General features: G+C 45.9%; 1 protein-coding gene across 1 annotated transcript in view; it reads right to left on the bottom strand.

Moving 5' to 3' along the window:
* The window catches only part of LOC122205518 (histone-arginine methyltransferase CARM1-like), a 284,500-nt gene extending 264,372 nt beyond the window's left edge, over positions 1-20,128 (bottom strand). The window contains exon 1 of the mRNA XM_042913931.1: positions 19,969-20,128. Coding sequence (XP_042769865.1) covers positions 19,969-20,128 — 160 coding nt within the window. The remainder of the gene's footprint in view (positions 1-19,968) is intronic.
* Between the last annotated feature and the right edge of the window lie 1,430 nt (positions 20,129-21,558).

Genomic DNA, 21,558 nt, shown 5'->3' with positions numbered 1-21,558 from the left:
CCCTCCCACCCCCCATCAACCCTCAGTTTGTTCTCAGTTTTTAAGAGTCTCTTATGCTTTGGCTCTCTCCCACTCTAACCTCTTTTTTTTTTTCCTTCCCCTCCCCCATGGGTTTCTGTTAAGTTTCTCAGGATCCACATAAGAGTGAAACCATATGGTATCTGTCTTTCTCTGTATGGCTTATTTCACTCAGCATCACACTCTCCAGTTCCATCCATGTTGCTACAAAAGGCCATATTTCATTCTTTCTCATTGCCATGTAGTACTCCATTGTGTATATAAACAACAATTTCTTTATCCATTCATCAGTTGATGGACACTTAGGCTCTTTCCATAATTTGGCTATTGTTGAGAGTGCTGCTATAAACATTGGGGTACAAGTGCCCCTATGCACCAGTACTCCTGTATCCCTTGGGTAAATTCTTAGCAGTGCTATTGCTGGGTCATAGGGTAGGTCTATTTTTAATTTTCTGAGGAACCTCCACACTGTTTCCCAGAGTGGCTGCACCAGTTTGCATTCCCACCAACAGTGCAAGAGGGTTCCCGTTTCTCCACATCCTCTCCAGCATCTATAGTCTCCTGATTTGTTCATTTTGGCCACTCTGACTGGCGTGAGGTGATATCTGAGTGTGGTTTTGATTTGTATTTCCCTGATGAGGAGCGACGCTGAGCATCTTTTCATGTGCCTGTTTCCTTTGTTACTATTCTTAAATCACTTAAGTTTTTTATTTTAAGGCTAATATAGTTAACAAAGCTACCGGAGGGGAAGTGGGTGAGGAGATGGGTAAAATAGGTGGTGGGGATTAAAGAGTACACTTATCCTTTGTTGCTGTTTAAATGGGGCTTTTCTACCATTATATCCATCAACTGGGTATTGATTCTGTATCAGAATGCTAGCAATTTCAATTTATATTAAGTTTCACTTTTGCTATTTTCCTGAATTCTTTTTATTTTGAGGGAAAGTTTCACCATTGTTTCTCTAGGGTTTTCCAAGTACGTCATCACATTATCTGCAAACCCAAATCATTTCACTTCTTTTCCAGTATTTATCCTCCAACTGCACTGGCTATTACTTCCAGGACAAGGTTAATTGTAGTTGAGATCTATTTTCTTTGTCCTTAATGTTAGTGGAAGTGCCTCTAATGTTTTCCCATTAAGATGTTGGCTTTAAGAATGAATTATATGTTTTTAATTAAATTGGATTTTGCCCAAAGATTTTTTTAGCATCTCTGGAGATATTCATATTATTTTTTTCTTCCTCCTTCGATCTGTTAACATAGTGTATTACTCTACTGGATTTACTAAGAGTGAACCAAGCTTGCATTCCTGCAATAAATGTCACTTCATTGTAATTTATTAGTTTTTTTATTGGGATGTTGGATTCTGTTTGCTAAGGTTTTATCAAGTACTTTTACATCAATATTCAAAAGTGATATCAGCAATAATTTTCTAATTATATTGTCACTAGCTTACTTCTTTAAAATAATTTCATAATTCTAGAATAAGTTATTAAGCACTGGGTCTATCTGATCTCTGAAGGTTTGGTAAATTCCCCTGTGAAACCATCAGGGGTTAATGCTTCCTTATGGAACAACTACCTTATGACTTTCTCTATTTCCTTGATGAAAATAGGCATACGTAACCTTCTATTTCCAACAGAGTCAATTTCTTTAGGAAATTGTGCATTCTGTACAGATTTTCAAATTTATTTGTATGGATATTGGCAAAAGAATCCCTAATATATTTTTAATTATTCTGTTTTAATGATTATTTCCACTTTGCCAATTCTTGTTTTGAATATTTATGCTTTCTCATTATGTTACTGGTTTGTATATTTTGCAAATTTTTTCAAAAACCATATTTTTAATTATATTAAAATCTGTTTTAATGATTATTTCCTGTTTGCCAATTCTTGTTTTGAATATCTATGCTTTCTCATTATGTTACTGGTTTGTATATTTTGCAAATTTTTTCAAAAACCATGATTTTGACTTGTTAATTATATCTACATTTGTTCATTAACTCCCTCCTTTTCTTTTTTTTTTTTTTAACATTTTCTAAGTTCTTAAGTGTGGAATTTAATTTGTTAATTTTCATCCTTTCCCTTTCATTGATGAAAGTGTTTAAGGCTGTGCATCTTCCTTTAATCACCAATTAACATATATTTTTTCTATCCTCATCCCTATGTTTTATTTAATGTTAGATGTACCCTTAAATACATCAAATTCTCCTCATCAGTCCTTACACTGAAGCTTATCCACTCATGTTTTAGTGGCGTTCCAGTAGATTCTCAAGAAGCCTCCTGGATACACATTCCTGAGTTCCTGCATTTATAAAAAAAAAAAAAAAAAAAAAAAAAAGACAACAATGCTACTCTATTGGTGATGCACTTTGTATGTTGCTTTTGAACAACAAACATGTTTTTGAACATCTAAAGCCAGCCTAGCACTCTTGCCTTTGTAAGATATTTTATCGTTTTTGCCACTAACTCTGAAGACTTTAAAAGATATCTTCATAATGTTTAATAGAGCTACTCAGCTAGGTCTCGGAATTAGTTGTTACAGACCAGTAGTCCCTGGTACCCAGGAAGCCCTTTCAATATTTATAGTCTAACTTTTTATTTATAAGAAATAAAAGGTGTTTTTAAGTTACAGTTTTAAATATTAATTTTGTTCCATTGTTTTTTGTATCTTTTTTCAGGGACTCCAATTATAACTAATTGGATCATCTTTGCTTACATTTCATTTCAAACACTTTCTCTTTTCTTTTTTTACCTTGTTTTTATTCTTGTGATATATTCCTAATTTTCTCCAGTGCTCTTATTAAGTTTTCATTTGAGTGTCTTATTCCTTAGGGAATTTTTAAATTAGTATTCATTTCTTATGTAATTTAAACTACTCAATGCTTTTCCTGAATTTAATCAATCCTTATTTCAGTCTTTTTTATGTTGTGTCCATTTACGTTCTTGGATTTTAAATTTCTATCTTGAAGTGGTTTGTTTTTCGAATCCCCAAATGCTTATTTGAGAATATTTTATTCTATTTTATTTAGTGGGTGGAATTTTCATCAGCTGCATTAATTTCTCATTCACTACTGTATTTTCATGGTAGTTATATATAGATGAAGACTGTTTATGCCTCTGCATTTCTGTGTGATGTACAGGTGGTTTCGAGTGGTTTAAGAGACACCTCGTTCTATCAGGGTGTGCAATGTGGTACATTTACTGGATGGCTTTGGGGGGGCGGTGTTTGTTCTTCGCTTTTTTCTTTTATGTCAAAGGATCACAAATGTGCTTTCCCTTACCCCTTCTTTACCTATGGCTTTCAAAAGATGCCTCTCCATTTTAAACTCATTCTCTTCTCCTGAAGTGTCACTTTCCCAAAACTGCCTCCTTTGTTTGCCATTTTAAGTTTCTCCTGTTATCAGTTTCCTGATCTACACGATCACTTTTTTGTTCCCTGTCTTTTCACTCTTATGGTGGACTTTTTCTTTCTGGTGATGACTTTAGATCAATACCAGGCCTGCTGCTAGTTTTTCCTTCTCTATTCTATGAAAATGTTAAGGGGCTGCCCTTGTAATTCACAAGAGTTTATAGCAGGAAAACGAGAGACAACTCACTGGGATTCCATGTTCACTTTTGTAGTGGCAGGTATTTTGACAATGTTTGGACAGTATCTGTCTTCTTGTTATGCTGAGAGCATGAGTTTTAGTCCTCTGTTGCTGTTTTTGTTTTGGGGGAAGGATATATTGGGAGATTAGGATTTACACCATCACCATCGGCTCAACTATGCCGCAAATGAATGTTTAATAACATTGTCGTACCATATAAAATATTTCTAATGACAGCTAGGAGGGCTTAGTTTTCTACCTCTGTCAGAATACACACTGCAAAACAGGTTTATTAATTCGCCAGTAAACTGTTGGCATGTACTGTTATGACTGCAGTGACATTAGTAGGCTGCACATCTCAAGAGTCACAAAAGACTTATGTGTATTTGAGAGTCTATCCAAAAAGACAGACAGCTAATTGGCCGGAAGTGAAAAATATGAGACAAAAAGGAAAGCAGAGTGCTGGGGAGCAGTTATGTGGTGCGTAAGTATCCAGTAAAAGACGTTTGCTGCATAGGAAATGTGACACTTGGCAATTACTTTCTGAGGCTACTATAAAAAGACGGACATGGGCTTATGGTTCTTTCTAACCTTGTTTGCCTCTCATGCCTCAGTTCCCCTGGGTTACATGTCTCTGTTCTCTCATTCTGTTAATACTGTGGTTTTGGGTGTCTACAATAGAAATTTCATTCTATGAATTTAAGAGCTGGTGGGATCCACAGGCACACTCAGGAGGAGTGTATAAGTATACACTCATCAAGAAGTATAAGGGCCAGTGTGCGCCTTTTTCTTAAGTCCTGGGACTGAGTCCACCAACTGCTGACAACAGTCTATGTGTCTACTAGGTAAAATTATCAAGAGTAAGAATTATACAGAAAAACTGATTATTTTTTGTTGTTGTTTTTGTTTTGTTCTGTTTTGTTTTTAAGGAGGCTTCATGCCCAGCACAGAGCCTAACATGGGGCCCAAACCCATGACTGTGAGATCAAGACCTGAGCTGAGATCCAGAGTTGGGCGCTCAACCGACTGAACCACCCAGGCACCCTGTAAACTGGTTATTTTTTTATTACTAGGAAGGTCTTATAATGGTGCAAAGAAATGTGCTTAATAACAATTACAAATGAATGAACAACTATCAGAAATAATGAAAATGACCATGACATTTCATAATCTTGCTATCTGTCAATGACAGAACATCCTGCTTTGGAAAAAGTTTGTGTCGAGGAAGCCATTGGGCCTCAAACGATGTGACGTCCCTGTCTCTGAGGTCTAAGCTCCATGGAGAAAAGCGTCTTCTCCAGCTTTCTGGGGAGCTTGATTTTTTTTTAGCAATTCCAGGACCTTTTAGAAGATGGCTATTATCTACTCACCGCAAGTCTATTTGGCCCCATGTGAACTGAGCTAATTAACAGCGTAACAACACATTTAAGAAAGAAGCAGGGAAAAAGGAGTGTAGAAGCCTGGAGTTGATTCCCAAAACACTAAATGATGCTTTGTTGAGGTGAACATCACAAATTAGCTCAACTGCTTCCCCTCATGTGTTGGACTATTGTTTTAAAGTTCAAAAAATAAATTCAAAATGGATGAAAGACATAAATGTCAGACAGGAAACCATCAAAATCCTAGAGGAGAACACAGGCAGCAACCTCTTTGACCTCGGCCGGAGCAACTTCTTACTAGACATATTGCCAGAGGCAAGGGAAACAAAAGCAAACATGAACTATTGGGACTTCATCAAGATAAAAAACTTCTGCACAGAGAAAGAAACAGTCAACAAAACTAAAAGGCAACTGATGGAATGGGAGAAGATATTTGTAAACAACATATCTAATAAAGGGTTAGTATCTAAAATCCATAAAGAGCTTATCAAACTCAACACCCAAAAAAACAAATAACCCAGTTAAGAAATGGGCAGAAGACATGAACAGACACTTTTCCAAAGAAGACATCCACGTGGCTAACAGACACATGAAAAGATGCTCAACATCACTCATCAACAGGGAAATACAAATCAAAACTACAATGAGATACCACCTCACACCTCTCAGAATGGCTAAAATTAATAAGAAACAACAGGTGTTGGTGAGGATGTGGAGAAAGGGAAACCCTCTTGTACTGTTGGTGGGAATGCAAACTGGTGCAGCCGTCATGGAGAACAGAATGGAGGTTCCTGAAAAAAACTAAAAACAGAACTACTCTATGATCTATCAATTGCACTACTAGGTAGTGCATCAAAGGATACAAAAATATTAGGTAGTGTATCAAAGGATACAAAAATACAGATTCAAAAGGTCACTTGCACCCCAAAGTATATAGCATTATCAACGATAGCCAAACTATGGAGAGAACCCAAATAGCCATCAACTGATGAATGAGAAAGAAGATGTGATGTATATATACATATACGTATATATGTACACATGTATATATACACACACATATATACGTATATATACACACATATACATATATATATATACATATATATACACAATGGAATATTACCCAGACATCAAAAAGAATGAAATCTTGCCATTTGCAATGACATGGATGGAGCTAGAGTGTATTATGCTAAGCAAAATAAGTCAAACAGAGAAAAACAAATACCATATGATTTCACTCATATGTGGAATTTAAGAAACAAAACAGGTAAACATATGGGAAGGGGGGGAGAAAAAAGAGGAGAGGGAAACAAACCATAAGAGACTGTTAGATACAGAGAACAAACTGAGGGTTGATGGAGGGAGGTGGATGGGGGATGGACTAGACAGGTGACGCGTACTAAGGAGGGCACTTGCTGTGATGAGCACTGGGTGTTTTAAGTGAGGAATCGCTGAAATCTACTCCTGAAACCAATATGGCACTGTATGTTAACTAAAATTTAAAATAAACACATAAAAATAATAAACGGCAGCACATGTTCTGAGTAGGAAGGATTTGCTCCAAGAAGAACAAAATTAAGCAATAAAAGAAGAGAAACTTGGTTAATTTATAAGAAGGGTTACAGAAAACTTAGCTCACTGTAATAATGGCTGAATAAAGCTGATCTGGAATCTAGGCCCATATTTTCCAAGGAAAAATTACACTTTCCACCCCAGAAGCTACATAACTACGCCCACTAGAACCAGGGGCTACTGTATATCTCCCGAGAAATAGAGAAATGGTTAAGACATAAGCCCTGACCCCAAGACCCTGACAGTAAAGGGCCACGTCAGAATATGGGGGAATGCAGGGCACCTGCTTACGCATCCAACTCCTGATCTCAGCTCAGGTCACGATCTCACAGTTCGTGGGATTCAGCCCCACATTGGGCACAGTGCAACAACAGGGAGCCTGCTTAGGATTCTCTCTCTCCCTCTCCCTCTGCCCCTCTGCCACCTGTGCTCACTCTCTCTCTGTCAAAATAGATAAATATTTTTAAAAAGTAATATGGGGAAATGCAAAGACACAGGTAATGCTGAAATGCGTTATCGCCAGATAATGTACTCCCAGTCTAAGTGGAATATCAAAGAATCAAATGCTATATGGAAAGAAAGAGAGAGACAGAAAAATCACAACTATTTCTGTGAGGCAGGAGAAAAAAATCATACAAGTTGGCTAAGAAAGCACATTCTAAATATTCTGCCAGGAGACCAGGAGAGAGAGCTGAGGTGGACAGTGGGGGGCTGAGCTCCAGGCTGGCTCTTTTATATGCAGGAGCTGGCTGAGCCTATACGTTGATTCCACATCTCTGAACCACAGGCTCTTCTAAAGCTGTTATTATTCTATGGATTAGGAAATTAATATTCATTGCCTATAGCCGACATGTTCTGTGCTCTTCTGATCTGATATTCTAAAAACCTAAGGAAACAGCATTCATACCCTGAGGGGTTTGTCATCTGTAGAATCTGTAGATTAAAAGAAACAATTCTCGGAGGAAGAAAAAATACGAAATCGGGAAAGAGCGTCCCTGGAAGGAAAAAAGAAGCTTCATCCAACGGAAATGCATGAAGCAATGACAGAGCATTTGTTCTCCAAGCACAGTGAGGCACTATGAGGGCTGAGACTCCAGCCCAGTGCCTGGGCTTATATCTCAGGTCTGTCCTTTCCTCTGAACGTCAGAGGCTTTCCCGAACATGCTCTTATTCTGCACGTAGCATCTCACATTAACCTGCAATACTCACCTTGGGATGTGGGCAGCCGTTAGCCGCACGCGGGTGAGTGAAGAGCAGTGAACACCATTCAGACCCACCTTCCTCTTCCCTGTTCCGATTTATGGATTTTCATTCATCTCGGATTTTCTGATACCTGCGATCCAAGGCAGAGCTGCTCTCTCAAGCCTGTCCAGAGTCTATCTCCAAGTCTTTTAAAATACAAATTCTAGGGCCACCTGTGTGGCTCAGCCGTCTAAGCGCCTGACTTGGGCTCAGGTCATGATTTCATGATTCGCGGGTTCAAGCCCTGCGTTAGGCTCTGTGCTGACAGCTCAGAGCCTGGAGCCTGCTTCGGATTCTGTGTCTCCCTCTCTCCCTCTGCCCCTCCCCTGCTCACGTTCTTCTTTCTCGCGCTCAAAACTAAAATAAACATTAAAAAAATAAAATAAAATAAAATAAAATAAAATAAATAAAATAAAATATGAATTCTAAACCCATGACTGGGTAAATGTCAAGGTTTGTGAAAACAGGTTTTAGATTATGACTTTAAGTCATACAACGTGACTGTCACAGAAAACAGCGAGATCCATAGAGTGTACCCCTCGTTTATCACCTAAGATGCAATAAATACACAGTGAGGACTTAGCTTCCTTCCTTCCTTCCTTCCTCCCTCTTCCTCCCTTTGTCCTTCCCTCCCTTCTGCCCTCCTCCCCTCCTCCCGCCCTTTCTCCCTACCTCCCTTCCTTCTATCCTTCCTCCCTTTCTCCCTACCTCCCTTCCTTCTATCCTTCCTCCCTTTCTCCCTCCCTCCCTTCTGCCCTCCTCCCTTCCTCCCTCCTTCCTTTCTTCCTTTCTCCCTACCTCTTCCTCCTTTCTTCCCTTCCCTCCTTCCTCCCTTCCTTATCCATTTCTCCTTTCCCATACTGCACCGGCCTCCTGGTTCACTCCATACAACGGCCACTGTAATTTCTCGCGTTTGAAACAACGTCGCACTGTGTCCCGTGAGCAACCTGAAAATGCTTCAGGGTCTGAACCTAAGCACAAACTTACCTTCAATGCATCTCTTCCCCACAAAGAAGAATAGCTAGCTAAGCCCTCCACAAAAAGCAATGAGGTCATGATGAAGTAACCCTGACTAAAAACTAAACACGAGTTACCACCATGGGATTTGTCTTGGTCCTAGACAGGGGCCTCTTCCATCCAGCTCTCCAAAGCAGAGCAAAGGACCTAGAAGCCAGAGGCACAGAGGAGCTGATTTTTGGTTCTATCGATCAGTGCAACTCTGCTAGGAGATGTTGTATACTTTTAGATACGTTCTTTTGTTCTGCGATTTAGCTGCAGACTCCCTGGGAGATTCAGGGCAGGACTGTACTTGATAACTAATTTAAAGAAGAAGGATTCTTTACGTGATGTTTACCAATTCATGTTAGAACTCCAACTATGTTTTTCTCAGCCAAGACTGCAAGAAGTCCAGCGCAACGTCCCTGATCCTTTCCAAATGGTACTAGAATGCATGCTCTGTGAAAGTGGTGACCTCTTTTTGTTCATTCCACATGGCCGGCAGACTCCAAGATGGCCCTCAATGATCCCTGCCTCCCGGGAGGGCATGATCGTGCCATCATGTAATCCCCTCTCGTCAAGTGTGGACTGGCCTAGGGACTAACCAACAGACGATGGCGAAGGTCATGGGTGTGGCTTCCATGATTAAGTTACATTTGACTGAGACTTCCATCTTGTTATCAGACCCCTTCCTCCCTTGCTGGCGTTGAGGACATAGGGCCACATTGTGTAGGCCCAGGTACCACTGAACTGGAGGTAACCTCCAGCAAATGGGCAGTAAGAAGCCAAGGCCTACAGTGGAAAGCGCTTAAAAAACCGGACTCAGCCAACAACCACACAAGAGGATCCCTTCCCGGTCAAGTTTTTATATTGAAATCTCAGCACTGGCCGGAGCACTGACTGCAGGTTCTGAGACCCTAACGCAGACGATTCCGAAGCCTTGCCCAGACTCCTGACCACAGAAATGAGGAGGCAATCAATGCGTGTCGTGTTAAGCCACTAAGTCTCTGGTTATTTGTTACCCGGCAACAGGTAACTGATACACTGCTATTTGCCCTGAACGGTGTCTGGCTCACGGTGGGTATGCAATAAATATGAACTGCACGAATCAATAAATGAAACGAACTCCTCTCACAGGTACAGCTAGAGTTACTGAAGGAAGTTAGTAAGCTATTCATCATGGTGCTGCCGCGTACAACACAACAAGGCGAATAAACTCAATTTTCCACAACAAACATGCTAAAGAATGCAATTTTCTAACATAAACATATAGCAAGTAAATACAATTTCCCACAACAAACATGTTAAACAAGCTTTTCAGCAGTCTTAATCGCCTCAAGGTTGACTTCTATTTCCCAGCAGATGACCATGGCCTTTCTACGGTTAAAAACAAAATATGACTGGAGACCTTTTTGCCCTTCTTAGTAAAGACACTGACCAGGAACTCAGTTTCATGATGACAAGATTCAGAACGTGCATAACTCTGACCGAGACAGAGCCTTCTCCTGACCCGGCTAGTACTCACTCACCGTTCTCCATGCCTTCATGGCTCCTAATTGGAAAACACACTTCGACCTTGTCGCTCATGCTCGCAGAAGCATTTGGGTCAACCTCTTCCTTGCCTCTCAAGGTTTCTCATTAAATCCTCTTGCAACCTGCGGCCTGCGTTTCCAGCTTCGATTTTAACCAACAGTAGGTCGTAAAATTCTTTCACTTCTCATTCCAAGTTGTGATCGTCGCCACGAAAGCAGAGGGCTTAGACAAATGGCGGTGGGCACGGAGGGCCATGAGAGGTCCTTTCTCCGAAAAGGATTTCCAAGCTTTGAAGTAAAGAACGAGAAGGACCCAAATATACAAAAAGGCTGGAGTGGAGATGTGGAGTAGGAAAAGCATTGTAGGCAAATGGAACGGTACCTAAAAAGGCCCCGAGAAATGATCCCTCAGTAGAGAGACAGACTGGTGTGACAGAGAGCCACAGGGTGAAAGTGGCTAGAATCACAAAATATATTTTTCCCAAAGAGTCCTGTGCGAAGTCCGCCATGGACAGAATCCCACAGAAACCGCTTTGCAAATGGTTCTAGAACGTTAAGTACGCCCCAGAGAGGTGGTAACTTTGCTTTACGACTGCTTGCTGAGTATCTCTGCGTTATTTTTATTGGATCGTTTTGACCCTACTTCCTTCAAAAATAAATGGAAGTCACTGTATTGTCTTTCACATTTCATTGTTCTGTTTCTCTCCCCCCCCCCCCCAACATAACCTTATGAGGTAAAAATGATCTCCGCTTCTACAAGAGAAAACAAAGTGAGCTTCTGGCAGGTTCACTAAACCCAAGGTCATGAAGCTAAAACATGGGGAAATCTGATCTGGTTAATCCAACCACCTCGCCACCCTCCTTATAACACAGGGGTTAAAATGGTGAGAAGCAATTAACAAAGAAAGGTCACACAATTCTATTTAGATGACTGGTCCAGAGTTTAGAAAACCTTAATTCTGCCTGAAATATGCCAAGAGGCGTATCATCAGCCACGCGACTCTCTTACTCGGGTTTCTAAACTCACTGATAAATCTAGTTGCTGCAAACCATGAGCAAACAGTGTTTTCTAATTCCGTGGCCTAATCTGACTTTGGGTTTGTGGCTACAAGTCCCACCTCGCCCCAGGCTAAAGACTGGGTGATTAAACACAAGACAGTATCACGGAAAGGGGGACAGAGTCAGGTTTTGAGGACGATACACCTGGGACACAATGAACCAATAAAATCAGGTCAATGTTATTTTTCCCTCCAGCTCATAGTGAGTCTAGACATAACATGTCTAGCACCTACCACGAAGGAGTAGCTTAGCTGAATGGAGGTAAATACAATTGGAGAGTGATTAAGGATACCCAGCAATCTCTCAGACCCGGAAAAAAAAAGACCTTGCTCAAGAATGCAAAGTCATTCCTCTGAGTGAAACATTCAAGGACTAAATGCTGGGAAAATCTAACCCCCTCAGCTTTTATCTGCAAATCTTCACTGTGAAAACCCAGCTGCAGGGGAGAGAGAATTGAGGGTTGTGGGGAGGTCTCCCAAGCACTAGGGGCTTATTTGGGGGGGATGATCCTGGGAGGAGAACTTCTTGCCTAGATAAACCTGTTCGTTTCAAGTGCTAACTCGTCAAACTAAGGGACGGCTGTGCTGTCCGTTGACTCACAAGATGCCCATGTCTGTTTTCTCTTCCACGTGGCACGGACTCTAAGTCTTAATCCGTGGAGTGCCTGTCTTTAAACTGGTTTATTCATGGGTACTCAATACAGACCACAACTCAGTACAATTATTCAAAGTGGAGGAAGAAAGGAATCATAAAGAGTCCGTATTCCGCCAGGAAAAGGAGTCTTTTCATTTATTTTCCCTTCAGTGACGTTAGACTCAAACACACAAGGGCTTTGGATGGTTTTATATTTTGCATCCATTCGAGATACCCCTACTGCCTCACAGAGGAAAGCAATGCTTTCTCTTCACTGACGAACAGCCCACAGGGCTGGAGCCCCAAACCAGGTCTAGCTGGGCATCCCCGTTTAGTTGTATTAAATATCTTCCTGGGAAAAACTAAAACGAAATCATGCAAGTGTTGCTCTTGGTAAAAACAGCAAGAAAAGAAAGAAGTTACTCGGCAGGATTCCTATTCCTTTAACAACCCTTTGGTCCAACCATAATGTCTGAATAGTTGCTGTGATTAAATGGTACCACGGTCCGACCGGACTGTGAACAGGAGGGGTCTACTGTTGGGGAGAGGGACTACCATGCCAAAGGTACATGCTGCGTTTCTCTGGTGGTCTAGATGGAGAAGTTCAGAGTATTTGAGTTTGTGATTATCGGGGCGTGAGCAGGGGCCAGAGTTGTGCACTTTTCCTTCCTCCTGCGCCCACGTGAAGGGCATTCGGCTGGCACACATGAACTTCTTCTTCACTGTCACAGAAACAGGTACAACGGGGGGGGGGGGTGGCTGGCACCTACCACCAAGGGGCCAGGGACGCTAACCTCTCTGTGATGTCTCTCACAACGAAGAACTACCCCAGCACACGCGCTACCCATGCCTCACTCAGAAATGCTGCTCCCCAGGGGCGATTCTAGCCTCGCTGCACCCCCTGTCCCCTTAGGGTTCTCCAATGCCTTCGGGAGAAGGACAGGAGCCCACCCATCCCAGCCCCCTCCCACCCGCTTCATGACCAGCTGACATGGTGTTTTCTGGGCTGCTCACCAAGTGGTAGGCTTACAGGGGTTTTGTGTGTTATTTGTTTGTTTGTTTTTGCAGGGGGAGGTGAGGAGGAGCAAATTCAATTCAAGAGAGAAGAGTTAGGGAGTCCGCTGTGGCACCTATCAAAATCCATGCTCTCTAACCAGCTTTTTCAGTAATTGTGATGGAGAGGGAGGTTTTCATGCCCCAAACCCCATGAGTGAGTGAGTGAGTGAGTGAGTGAGCGAGTGAGAGAGTGTCTGTGTGTTACATCCCATATGACCTGGTTGGTCTAACTGGCAATTTTAAAGTTGTATTTTTATTTCTGAGAGAGAGAGAGAGAATGAGCATGAGCGGGGGGGGGGGGGGGGGAAGGGAAGGGAGGGGAGGACAGAGAGAGAGACAAAGAGAGAGAGAGAGAGAGAGAGAGAGAAAGAGAATCCCAAGCAGGCTCTGCACTGTCAGCCCCAATGTGGGGCTCGATCTCATGAACCATGAGATCGCGACCTGAGCAGAAATCAAGATCCACTCAGGCTCGCCCTAACGCAGTTTATACACATAATCCCGTGCCACTCTGGCCATAAAGAAGTGGGGTCTACACGCTCTCTCCTCGAACCTGGGCAGCCTTATCCCTGCGGTGATCAATATGGTACGACACAGGTGATGTCGTACTGATTTCCAGGTGCGTGTCACCAAGAGTAATGCGGCTGCTGCTTAGTCTGTGGGAAAACTCTCTCTTAGAGCCATGCGTCTCCATGGAAGAAGCCCGTGGTGGGAGGAGCTCATGTGGGAGGGAGCCAAGCCACACGCAGGCTCCCCACTGACTGTCCTAATCTCCGAATCCTCTCCATTTTATGAGGGTTCTCTGGAGAAACAGTATCCATAGGGTGTGTGGGTACATCGGGCAAATCTAAAATCCACAGGGTAGGCTGGCAGAGTGAGTACCCGGGGAAGAGCCAGTGTTGCTGTTCAAGTCCAAAGGCCATCTGCTGGCAGAATTCCTTCTTGCTCGGGGAAGATCAGGCTTTGTCCTGTTAAGGACTTCAACTGATTGGACGAGGCCCACCCACATTGGGGGGGCAGGGGAGGGGAGTGCAATCTGCTTTACTCAAAGTCGCCAATTTAAATGTTAGTCTCATCCAAAAACACCCTCACCTAAACATCCAGGTAATATCTGACCAAATATCTGGGCCCGCAGCCCACCCAAACCGGCACAAAAGCTTAACTGTCACACCAGCCCAGATACCAGCCCAGGTAAAGGAAGCTTTCTTGCATCCCCCCAGACCAGGCTGGCCACCAGCTGAGTCCCAGAGGGCAGCCTCGGTCGATGCCACAAGGAGCAAAAGCCTCACCCGGCCCAACCCTGCCTGGTCCCTTAACGCACAGAATCTGGAAACGTGATCAAATAGTTATTTTTTTTTTTCAACGTTTTTTATTTATTTTTGGGACAGAGAGAGACAGAGCATGAACGGGGGAGGGGCAGAGAGAGAGGGAGACACAGAATCGGAAACAGGCTCCAGGCTCCGAGCCATCAGCCCAGAGCCCGACGCGGGGCTCGAACTCACGGACCGCGAGATCGTGACCTGGCTGAAGTCGGACGCTTAACCGACTGCGCCACCCAGGCGCCCCTCAAATAGTTATTTTAAGTCACTGGGTCCGAGATGGCTCGTTATACTCTAAGAATAATTGCAGCACTAACTTTCACTCATACCGCTCCCCGTCCCTCTCCAGCCGGTCGCAAGCACAGCTCCTTCCAGCCTCGGGGCCTTGCCACCTGCCATTTCTTCTGCCCGGGGTGCTCATCCTCCGGTTCTTGGCTTAGCTGGCTGCTTTCATCCTTGCTGCCTGACATCAAATGTTCCTTCCTCAGAGAGACCTTCCCTGACCACTCTTTGAACTGGCCTCCCTCCCTTCCTTTGTCTCTTTCTTTTCTCTTTCCCATTGGGTTCAAAACATTTATCTCGCTCTGCAACTGCCTCGCTCTGTCATTGGCTATTGTCTTCCCCCAATTAAAATATTAGCTCCATACAAATGGGTCTTTCTCCAGCTCATTTACTGTTCAGCCAGTGATTCGCGCAGAACACGTGTTCGATGAGTGTTTGTTGAATGAAAAATAATGAATGCCTCTATCGTTTGTAGGTGACTGACTTCAGGATCCTGGTCATAGGCTCCAACTTACTCACTTGCTACCACAGAATTTAATGAAGGGAGATTAATACTCCCATGTGATACAAAGGATGTTTTTCTCTGACTTTTCCTCTGTTCTTTTTTTCCCCCTCTAATGAGATGAGCAACCGCCAGGGAACAAGATACGTAGCGTCCTTTTAAAATACCTCGGAGACAAGAAAATCACTGCTTTTTTATACTTGATTACCTATGAGGCTTATTCATGTATCTTCCTAACTCTTCCAGATTAATTAAAAGACAGCTCTAAACCGAACAAGGAAGAAAGCGTCTGTCTCCTCTCCTGGAGACCTGGTCTACCATTAACCTTTGTGTGACACAGTCCCACATCTTAAATTCCTTTGTCCTCCGGGCCCCCCCCTCCCCCCACCAATCAGGAAACGTACCTTGGGGAAGGGGTAGAGAGGAGGCAGGCCCATCCCCCACCCACTGTGTGGTTCCTCTCCATTTTCCAGTTCCTTAACACATTTGAGGGATGAAAATAATATTCTTCCCCCATCACCCGAACTCAAGACCTTATCCACAGGCCCTTCCTCTGTGCGGTCACCCCCACCCTATATACTAACCGATTCCGGTATGCTCTGATTCTCCCTTGTATTAACTCTTTCTTTTTTTTTTTTTTTTTTTTAATTTATTTTAGACAGAGAAAGAGTATCCGCAAGCAGGGGAGGGCAGAGGGGGAGACAGAGGATTCAAAGCGGGCTCCGCGCTGGGAGCAGAGAGCCAGATGTGGGGCTTGAACTCATGACCTGCGAGATAATGACCCAAGTCGAAGTCGGATGCCCAACGGACTGAGCCACCCAGGTGCCCCAACTCTGTCTTTTATTCCTGTATACTGATGTTTTGACATTTGGGACCTTGGGGACCCCAGGGAGACCGCCCCTCCTAGATGAGCCAATTCCTGGAGACAGTCAACAACTCACTGCAAACACACTTTTCAAACACAAGCCGGTCAATCCAGAGCCCACACCCCCAATACTCCCTATAGCGGGCTCTCACACTCCAACTCCAGGCCACCATCAATGATAATCAACCCAGGGCCAGGTGCCCGGCAACTCGGGAGAGACCCTACACCCCCAGCCTGCTGAAATTATTCAAAGCAGCCACCCTCAGCCTGCTTACCCCGCCTCCCCCATTCTTCCCCCACAGAAACCACAGTGAAGGCTCTTACCCACAATTCCCCTTACTCCCCCTGCCCCCTGACCCGCCTACTGCTTCTCCACGTGCTCACCACCATGGTGTGGCATGTTTCCTTCTCTTGGGAACCCTGAGGAACTAACCTTCCAGTGGCAACCATCTCCAGATTCGTTGACCTCACTACACTTCAAATTTCCTATCAACACACTGTATTTTGTTTTAAAAAAATTGTTAGTGTTTATTTATTTTTGGGAGAGAAAAGAGAGTGAGCAGGGGGAGGGAGAGAGAGAGAGGGAGACACAGAATCCGAAGCAGGCCCCAGGCTCCAAGCTGTCAGCACAGGGCCCGACGCGGGGCTCAAACTCACGAATCGCGAGATCATGACCTGAGCCAAAGTCGGTCGCTTAACCAACGGAGCCACCCAGGCGCCCCACAAAATTTAAAAATTCTTGATTTAAGGGGCACCTGGGTGGCTCTGTCAGTTGGGTGTCCACCTCTGGCTCAGGTCATGATCTCACAGCTCGTGAGTTCAAGCCCACTGTGGGGTCTGTTACTGCCAGCTCCAGGCCTGGAGCCTGCTTCGGATTCTGTGTCTCCCTCTCTCTCTGCCCCTCCCCCGCTCGCATTATCTCTCTCTGCCTCAAAAATAAATAAACACTAAAATAAATTCTTGATTTAGATCCCCAATTCACTCAACAAACACTTACTGATGGCTTGTGGGTACCAGGTACTGTGGAAGGCTCTGGGGAGAAAAGGATGAACCAGGCATGCTCTTGGGAAGGCTCGCGGTAGAAAGAGGGTCTCAAAAAAATATGTTTGAGAAAAAAAGGAATAAATGATTGTCTTCTCAGATTTCATAAGCTGGAGTGCTGGATCCCCTGGTGTGTTCCCTTCATAAAATCATTTGTCAGTTTTGGAGGGCCTGAAATTAGAATAAACTGGTTTGTCTTGTTCTGTTCCTTTTTTTTTTTTTACATGACAAGCTACTGAGACTGGGACTCTAAAAGATTGTTCAGTTTTTCCTAGTTATTATCGACTAGACTTAATGGAGTTTCCTTTGGAACATCTTCACAAAAATACAGCCTGGCTATCTTCAGAACAGCCAAGGAAACTATTATTTGGGGGGGGGGGCAGAATATAAATATTAATAACAATGGTGAACACTTACTGAGCTCTTAATACATGCCATGCATTATACGTGGTATATATGTTATTTTATTTAATGATGTAACACGCGTGTGACCATTCTTACTTTACAGATGAAGAAACTGACGCTTACACAGGGTGACTCATCTCCTAAGTGCAGCACAGCTAGTAAGACATCACCGGGATTTGAATCCAGGCACAGTTACTCCAGAGCCTACTTGTTTAATAACTAATTCCATACGTGAGCTAAGAAACTGTATCATTTTCTAAGGATACATTGCTTAGACCCATTCTTCAAATCCATTAAAGACTTCGCACCCATCCCAAAAACTTCACCCGGGGAGAAAGCCTCGCCATTCGGCCATTCGGACTTCTGCTACTCAAGGTCCGCTATTTGAATACAACACCATTTCTTCAAAGAGTACACTAGAATCTGTTTCTCAACCTGCTCTGCCTGGCCATCACCCACAGTGGTCTAGTTGGCCATACAGTAAGACAAGCTACTAAAAACACAACTCCAGAATAGTTTCTCTCCAGAAACTCTCCATAAAAAGAGTAGCTAGCTTTAACAACTGCATTTTAGGACTCAAGCTGTTAAGAGCATGAGTTCTCTGCTTCCTTGTTAGTGAATCTTTCCCAAGGAATTTTCAAAAATTCACACAATGACTGCCTGCCTGCCTCAGCTTTAATTATTCCTTCTATTTCCATGAGTCTGGTCTAATCCCTACCACAGAGGTCACCTCTAGACTCTATTTACTGCTTTAAGGGAAAACATATTCTTCTGTGTAAAGGAACTTCGTCCTTACAGGTCAGGCACTGGGTTACTTGTTGGGGAGTCTACGAGTTCAATGACCTCGAACCTCCAATATTTCTTCTCTGAACACGTATCTGTGGGAAAGGAATTCATGGGACACTGAGTAATGTGTGAATATCAAACCTGGTCCTTTGTTTCTCCATGTGTATGCCTACAGATTAAATAAAATTACCATCACTGGGGTGCCTGGGTGGCTCGGTCAGTTAAGCGTCCAACTCTTGATTTCTGCTCAGGTCATGATCTCAAGGTTGGTGAGCTGGAGCCCCACATTGGGGCTCCATGGTGACCATGGAACCTGCTTAGGATTCTCTCTCTCTCTCTCTCTCTCTCTCTCTGCCCCTCCCCTGGGCTCTCTCATGCTCTCTCTCAAAAGGAAAAAACACCAACATTTAAAAAAAATACCATCATTGACAAACTGAACACTTTTCTGGCACCTTGCATTTTAAAATTCCCAGGGGAAACACTGAAAGCTACTTTCTTTTCCCTCCTGCAATCTAGGAGTTGCTGAGTAAGGCTTCTGATCCCGGGCCAAGACTCAAACTAAGACACCAGTCAAACAGTATTTAATACTTATTTTTTAAAGACCCAGACTTCTCCATTCCAGCCCAGAGTAAAGGGAGAAAACACATCGGATGGTTTTCTTTTCTACCACAACAAGCATTTATCGAATGCCTACTGTGTGCCTGAGTCTGTTCTAAGGCCTTGGAGGTGTAGCAGTGAACTTGGATTTGCTTTGTCCCAGACGAGCACGTCTAGACCTGAGAGTTATTTGAACTTGTGGGAATTCTTATCAACGGAACCACATCACAACAGCAAAGCATTTTCAACTGTACTCAGAAGTTAGGGTCGGAAGAAAGAAGCCCCAGGAGTCTTTGGAGGCTTGCAGCTGTCTGGGGCTCTGCTCCCCACCCTTCCTAGGATGGGGTGTTTAATACGAGCCGCGCCGTGGAAATGTTTGTTACCCCTTCATATCTCTATGCAAAGTTTGGTGCTCCCTATACACATTTTGTGGGGCCAGGCTCTATGGGTTTCCTCGGATGCTCAAAAAGGTCCAGGACCCTAGAAAGATCAGAAGCATTCGCCAGCCCACAGCTCCAGGAACCTAGGGACTGGAAAACGTGCACGTCGTGGGAGAGGTCGCTTTTTGAACCTAAAAGGAGACACCTAGTAGAGAGCCCACACCGGCCGCGACAGCCGCTCCGGACCGGTGCACCCCCGGCACAGCCCTCCCGGCGCGTCAGAACCCGGGCAGCACCAGGCTGCAGGTGCGGCTGGAGGGCGGCCCGCCGCCGGGGAGGGAAGGAGAGCCCAGCAGGCCTGGAAGAAAGGAGACAGGGTTTCCCGTCCCGCTCTGCTCCTGGGTGGGTGCGTCGCGCGCCTCTCTTCTCGGGACCTCGCTCTGGACACCTCTAAGTTACGGCCAAGTTCTCAGGGCCCGGCTGCCCACGGCTTCCAAGTTCTCTGAGCGCACTAGAGACGCAACGCGGGCAGGTCCGGGTGGGCGGAAGCCTCCCGGCACGTCCCCCCCCCCGCCCCCACGGGGAGCCGCGGAGCGCACCCCGCACTCGCCCGCGCCGCGCAACCCCCGCGGACGCGCGGCCGCCCCCGCCGCCCGCACGGCCGCGCTCGCGCGCGCCCGGCCCCAACTTCCGAGCGGGACTGGGTACTTCACCGTCGGTCACCGTCGCGTCCGCCTCCTCCCCCGCCGGGTGCACCTCCAGCCGCAGGCACTTCGGGCTGGGGGGCGACAGCGGCCCCGCCCCGAAGAGCTGCTCCTCGGTCACGAAGCGCAGCTGCACGCGGAACTGCAGGCGCGCCGGGCCCCGGGCCATGCTGCGAGCGCCGCCGCCCCGAGCCCGGGCGGCGCCCCGGGAAACGGCCGCGGGAAGGGGAGGGACTTGCAAGCGCCGGCCGCCCTCCTCACCTCCGCGCGCCGCCGAGCGTCGACCTCCGGCAGCCCGCGGGCTCCTGCCCGCACCTGCCGCCCGGGGCCCCGCCCGCCCCGCCCCTCGCCCCCGCCGGGGGCGCGCGGGGACGCGGCGACCCCCGCCCCGCGGGCGCCGCGCAGGTGCGCGCGGCCACGGCTCCCAGCCGCAAGTTGGCGGAGCGCGCGAGGCACCTGGAGGCGCCGGGGCTTTGCAAGCAGAAGGGTGACACCTGCTGTTCGCTGGGTCCGCTCTGCGGGCGTGGGCGCGGGTTTGGGAACGGCCGGGGCCCGGGCCCTCTGCCGGCCGCGCCTTCGCCCGGGTTCCGGGCCACTCACACCCGCGGGGGAGCGGCCGTCCCGGGTGCGGACGGCGGCGGGGGAGACGCTCGCGCGGGCACCTGACTGGCCTCCACCGACCGCAGTCCCCTCCGGTCACCTGGCGTCGCAGGCTCGCTCTGCCGGATGGACCGTTGCCCTCGCTGTGGGTCGAGAGGGCCTGGGACGCTCGTCCCCAAGTTGACGCCTGGCCCCAGCAGCTACCCAACCTGGCCGCTTGGCTCCGGCGTCCAAGGATGGGGGGATGGGGGGATGGGGGGTGGGGGTGGGGGGGCTCCAAACCCCCGGGAGCCACATCACGCGTTAGTCTTGTGCGAAGAGAAATTGGTCCGCGGCAGGAAATTAAGAAAAGAAAGACGTCTTTTTTTTTTTTTTTCTTTCTTTCTTTTTGACCAGAGGCCCCCACGGCCATAGACCCATGTGCCATCAGGGGAACTTTTCTTCACATTCGGAACCAACTTCTGTGTGTCCTTGGTCGGTGACCCCCCCTCTGGCGGAATGGATTGCAGGAAGGAAGCAAGGATTGTAAATCCGTTGGGATTCCACGAAGGCGATGTCCTTAACTAAGCAGGCTGACTTCAGAGGAATGAGCTTCCCTAGAGGCCCGCGGGGGTCTCTGTCCCGACCCTCAAACCCTGCCAGGTCTAAGAAATCCCTGGTCTCAGGGTCTCCCTGCTCCCTCCACCCCCCATTGTGGTCCTGCTTCCTGATGTGGCCTCTCTGACTCCTTACCTTGTTCCCTGAAGAGGCCTTCTCTATGGTCTTTTGTAGCAACGTGGATGGAACTGGAGAGTGTGAGGCTAAGTGAAGTAAGTCATACAGAGAAGGACAGATACCATGTTTTCACTCTTATGTGGATCCTGAAAAACTTAACAGAAGACCATGGGGGAGGGGAAGGGAAAAAAAGAGGTTAGAGAGGGAGGGAGGCAAACCATAAGAGACTCTTAAAACTGAGAATAAACTGAGGGTTGATGGGGGGGAGGGAGGAGGGCACCTGTT

The sequence above is a fragment of the Panthera leo genome, chromosome D4 (genome assembly GCF_018350215.1).
Source record: "Panthera leo isolate Ple1 chromosome D4, P.leo_Ple1_pat1.1, whole genome shotgun sequence".
NCBI classification, from domain to species: Eukaryota; Metazoa; Chordata; class Mammalia; order Carnivora; family Felidae; genus Panthera; species Panthera leo.
Note: the sequence above shows the minus strand (reverse complement) of the source record. Positions and strands in the feature narration are given on the sequence as shown.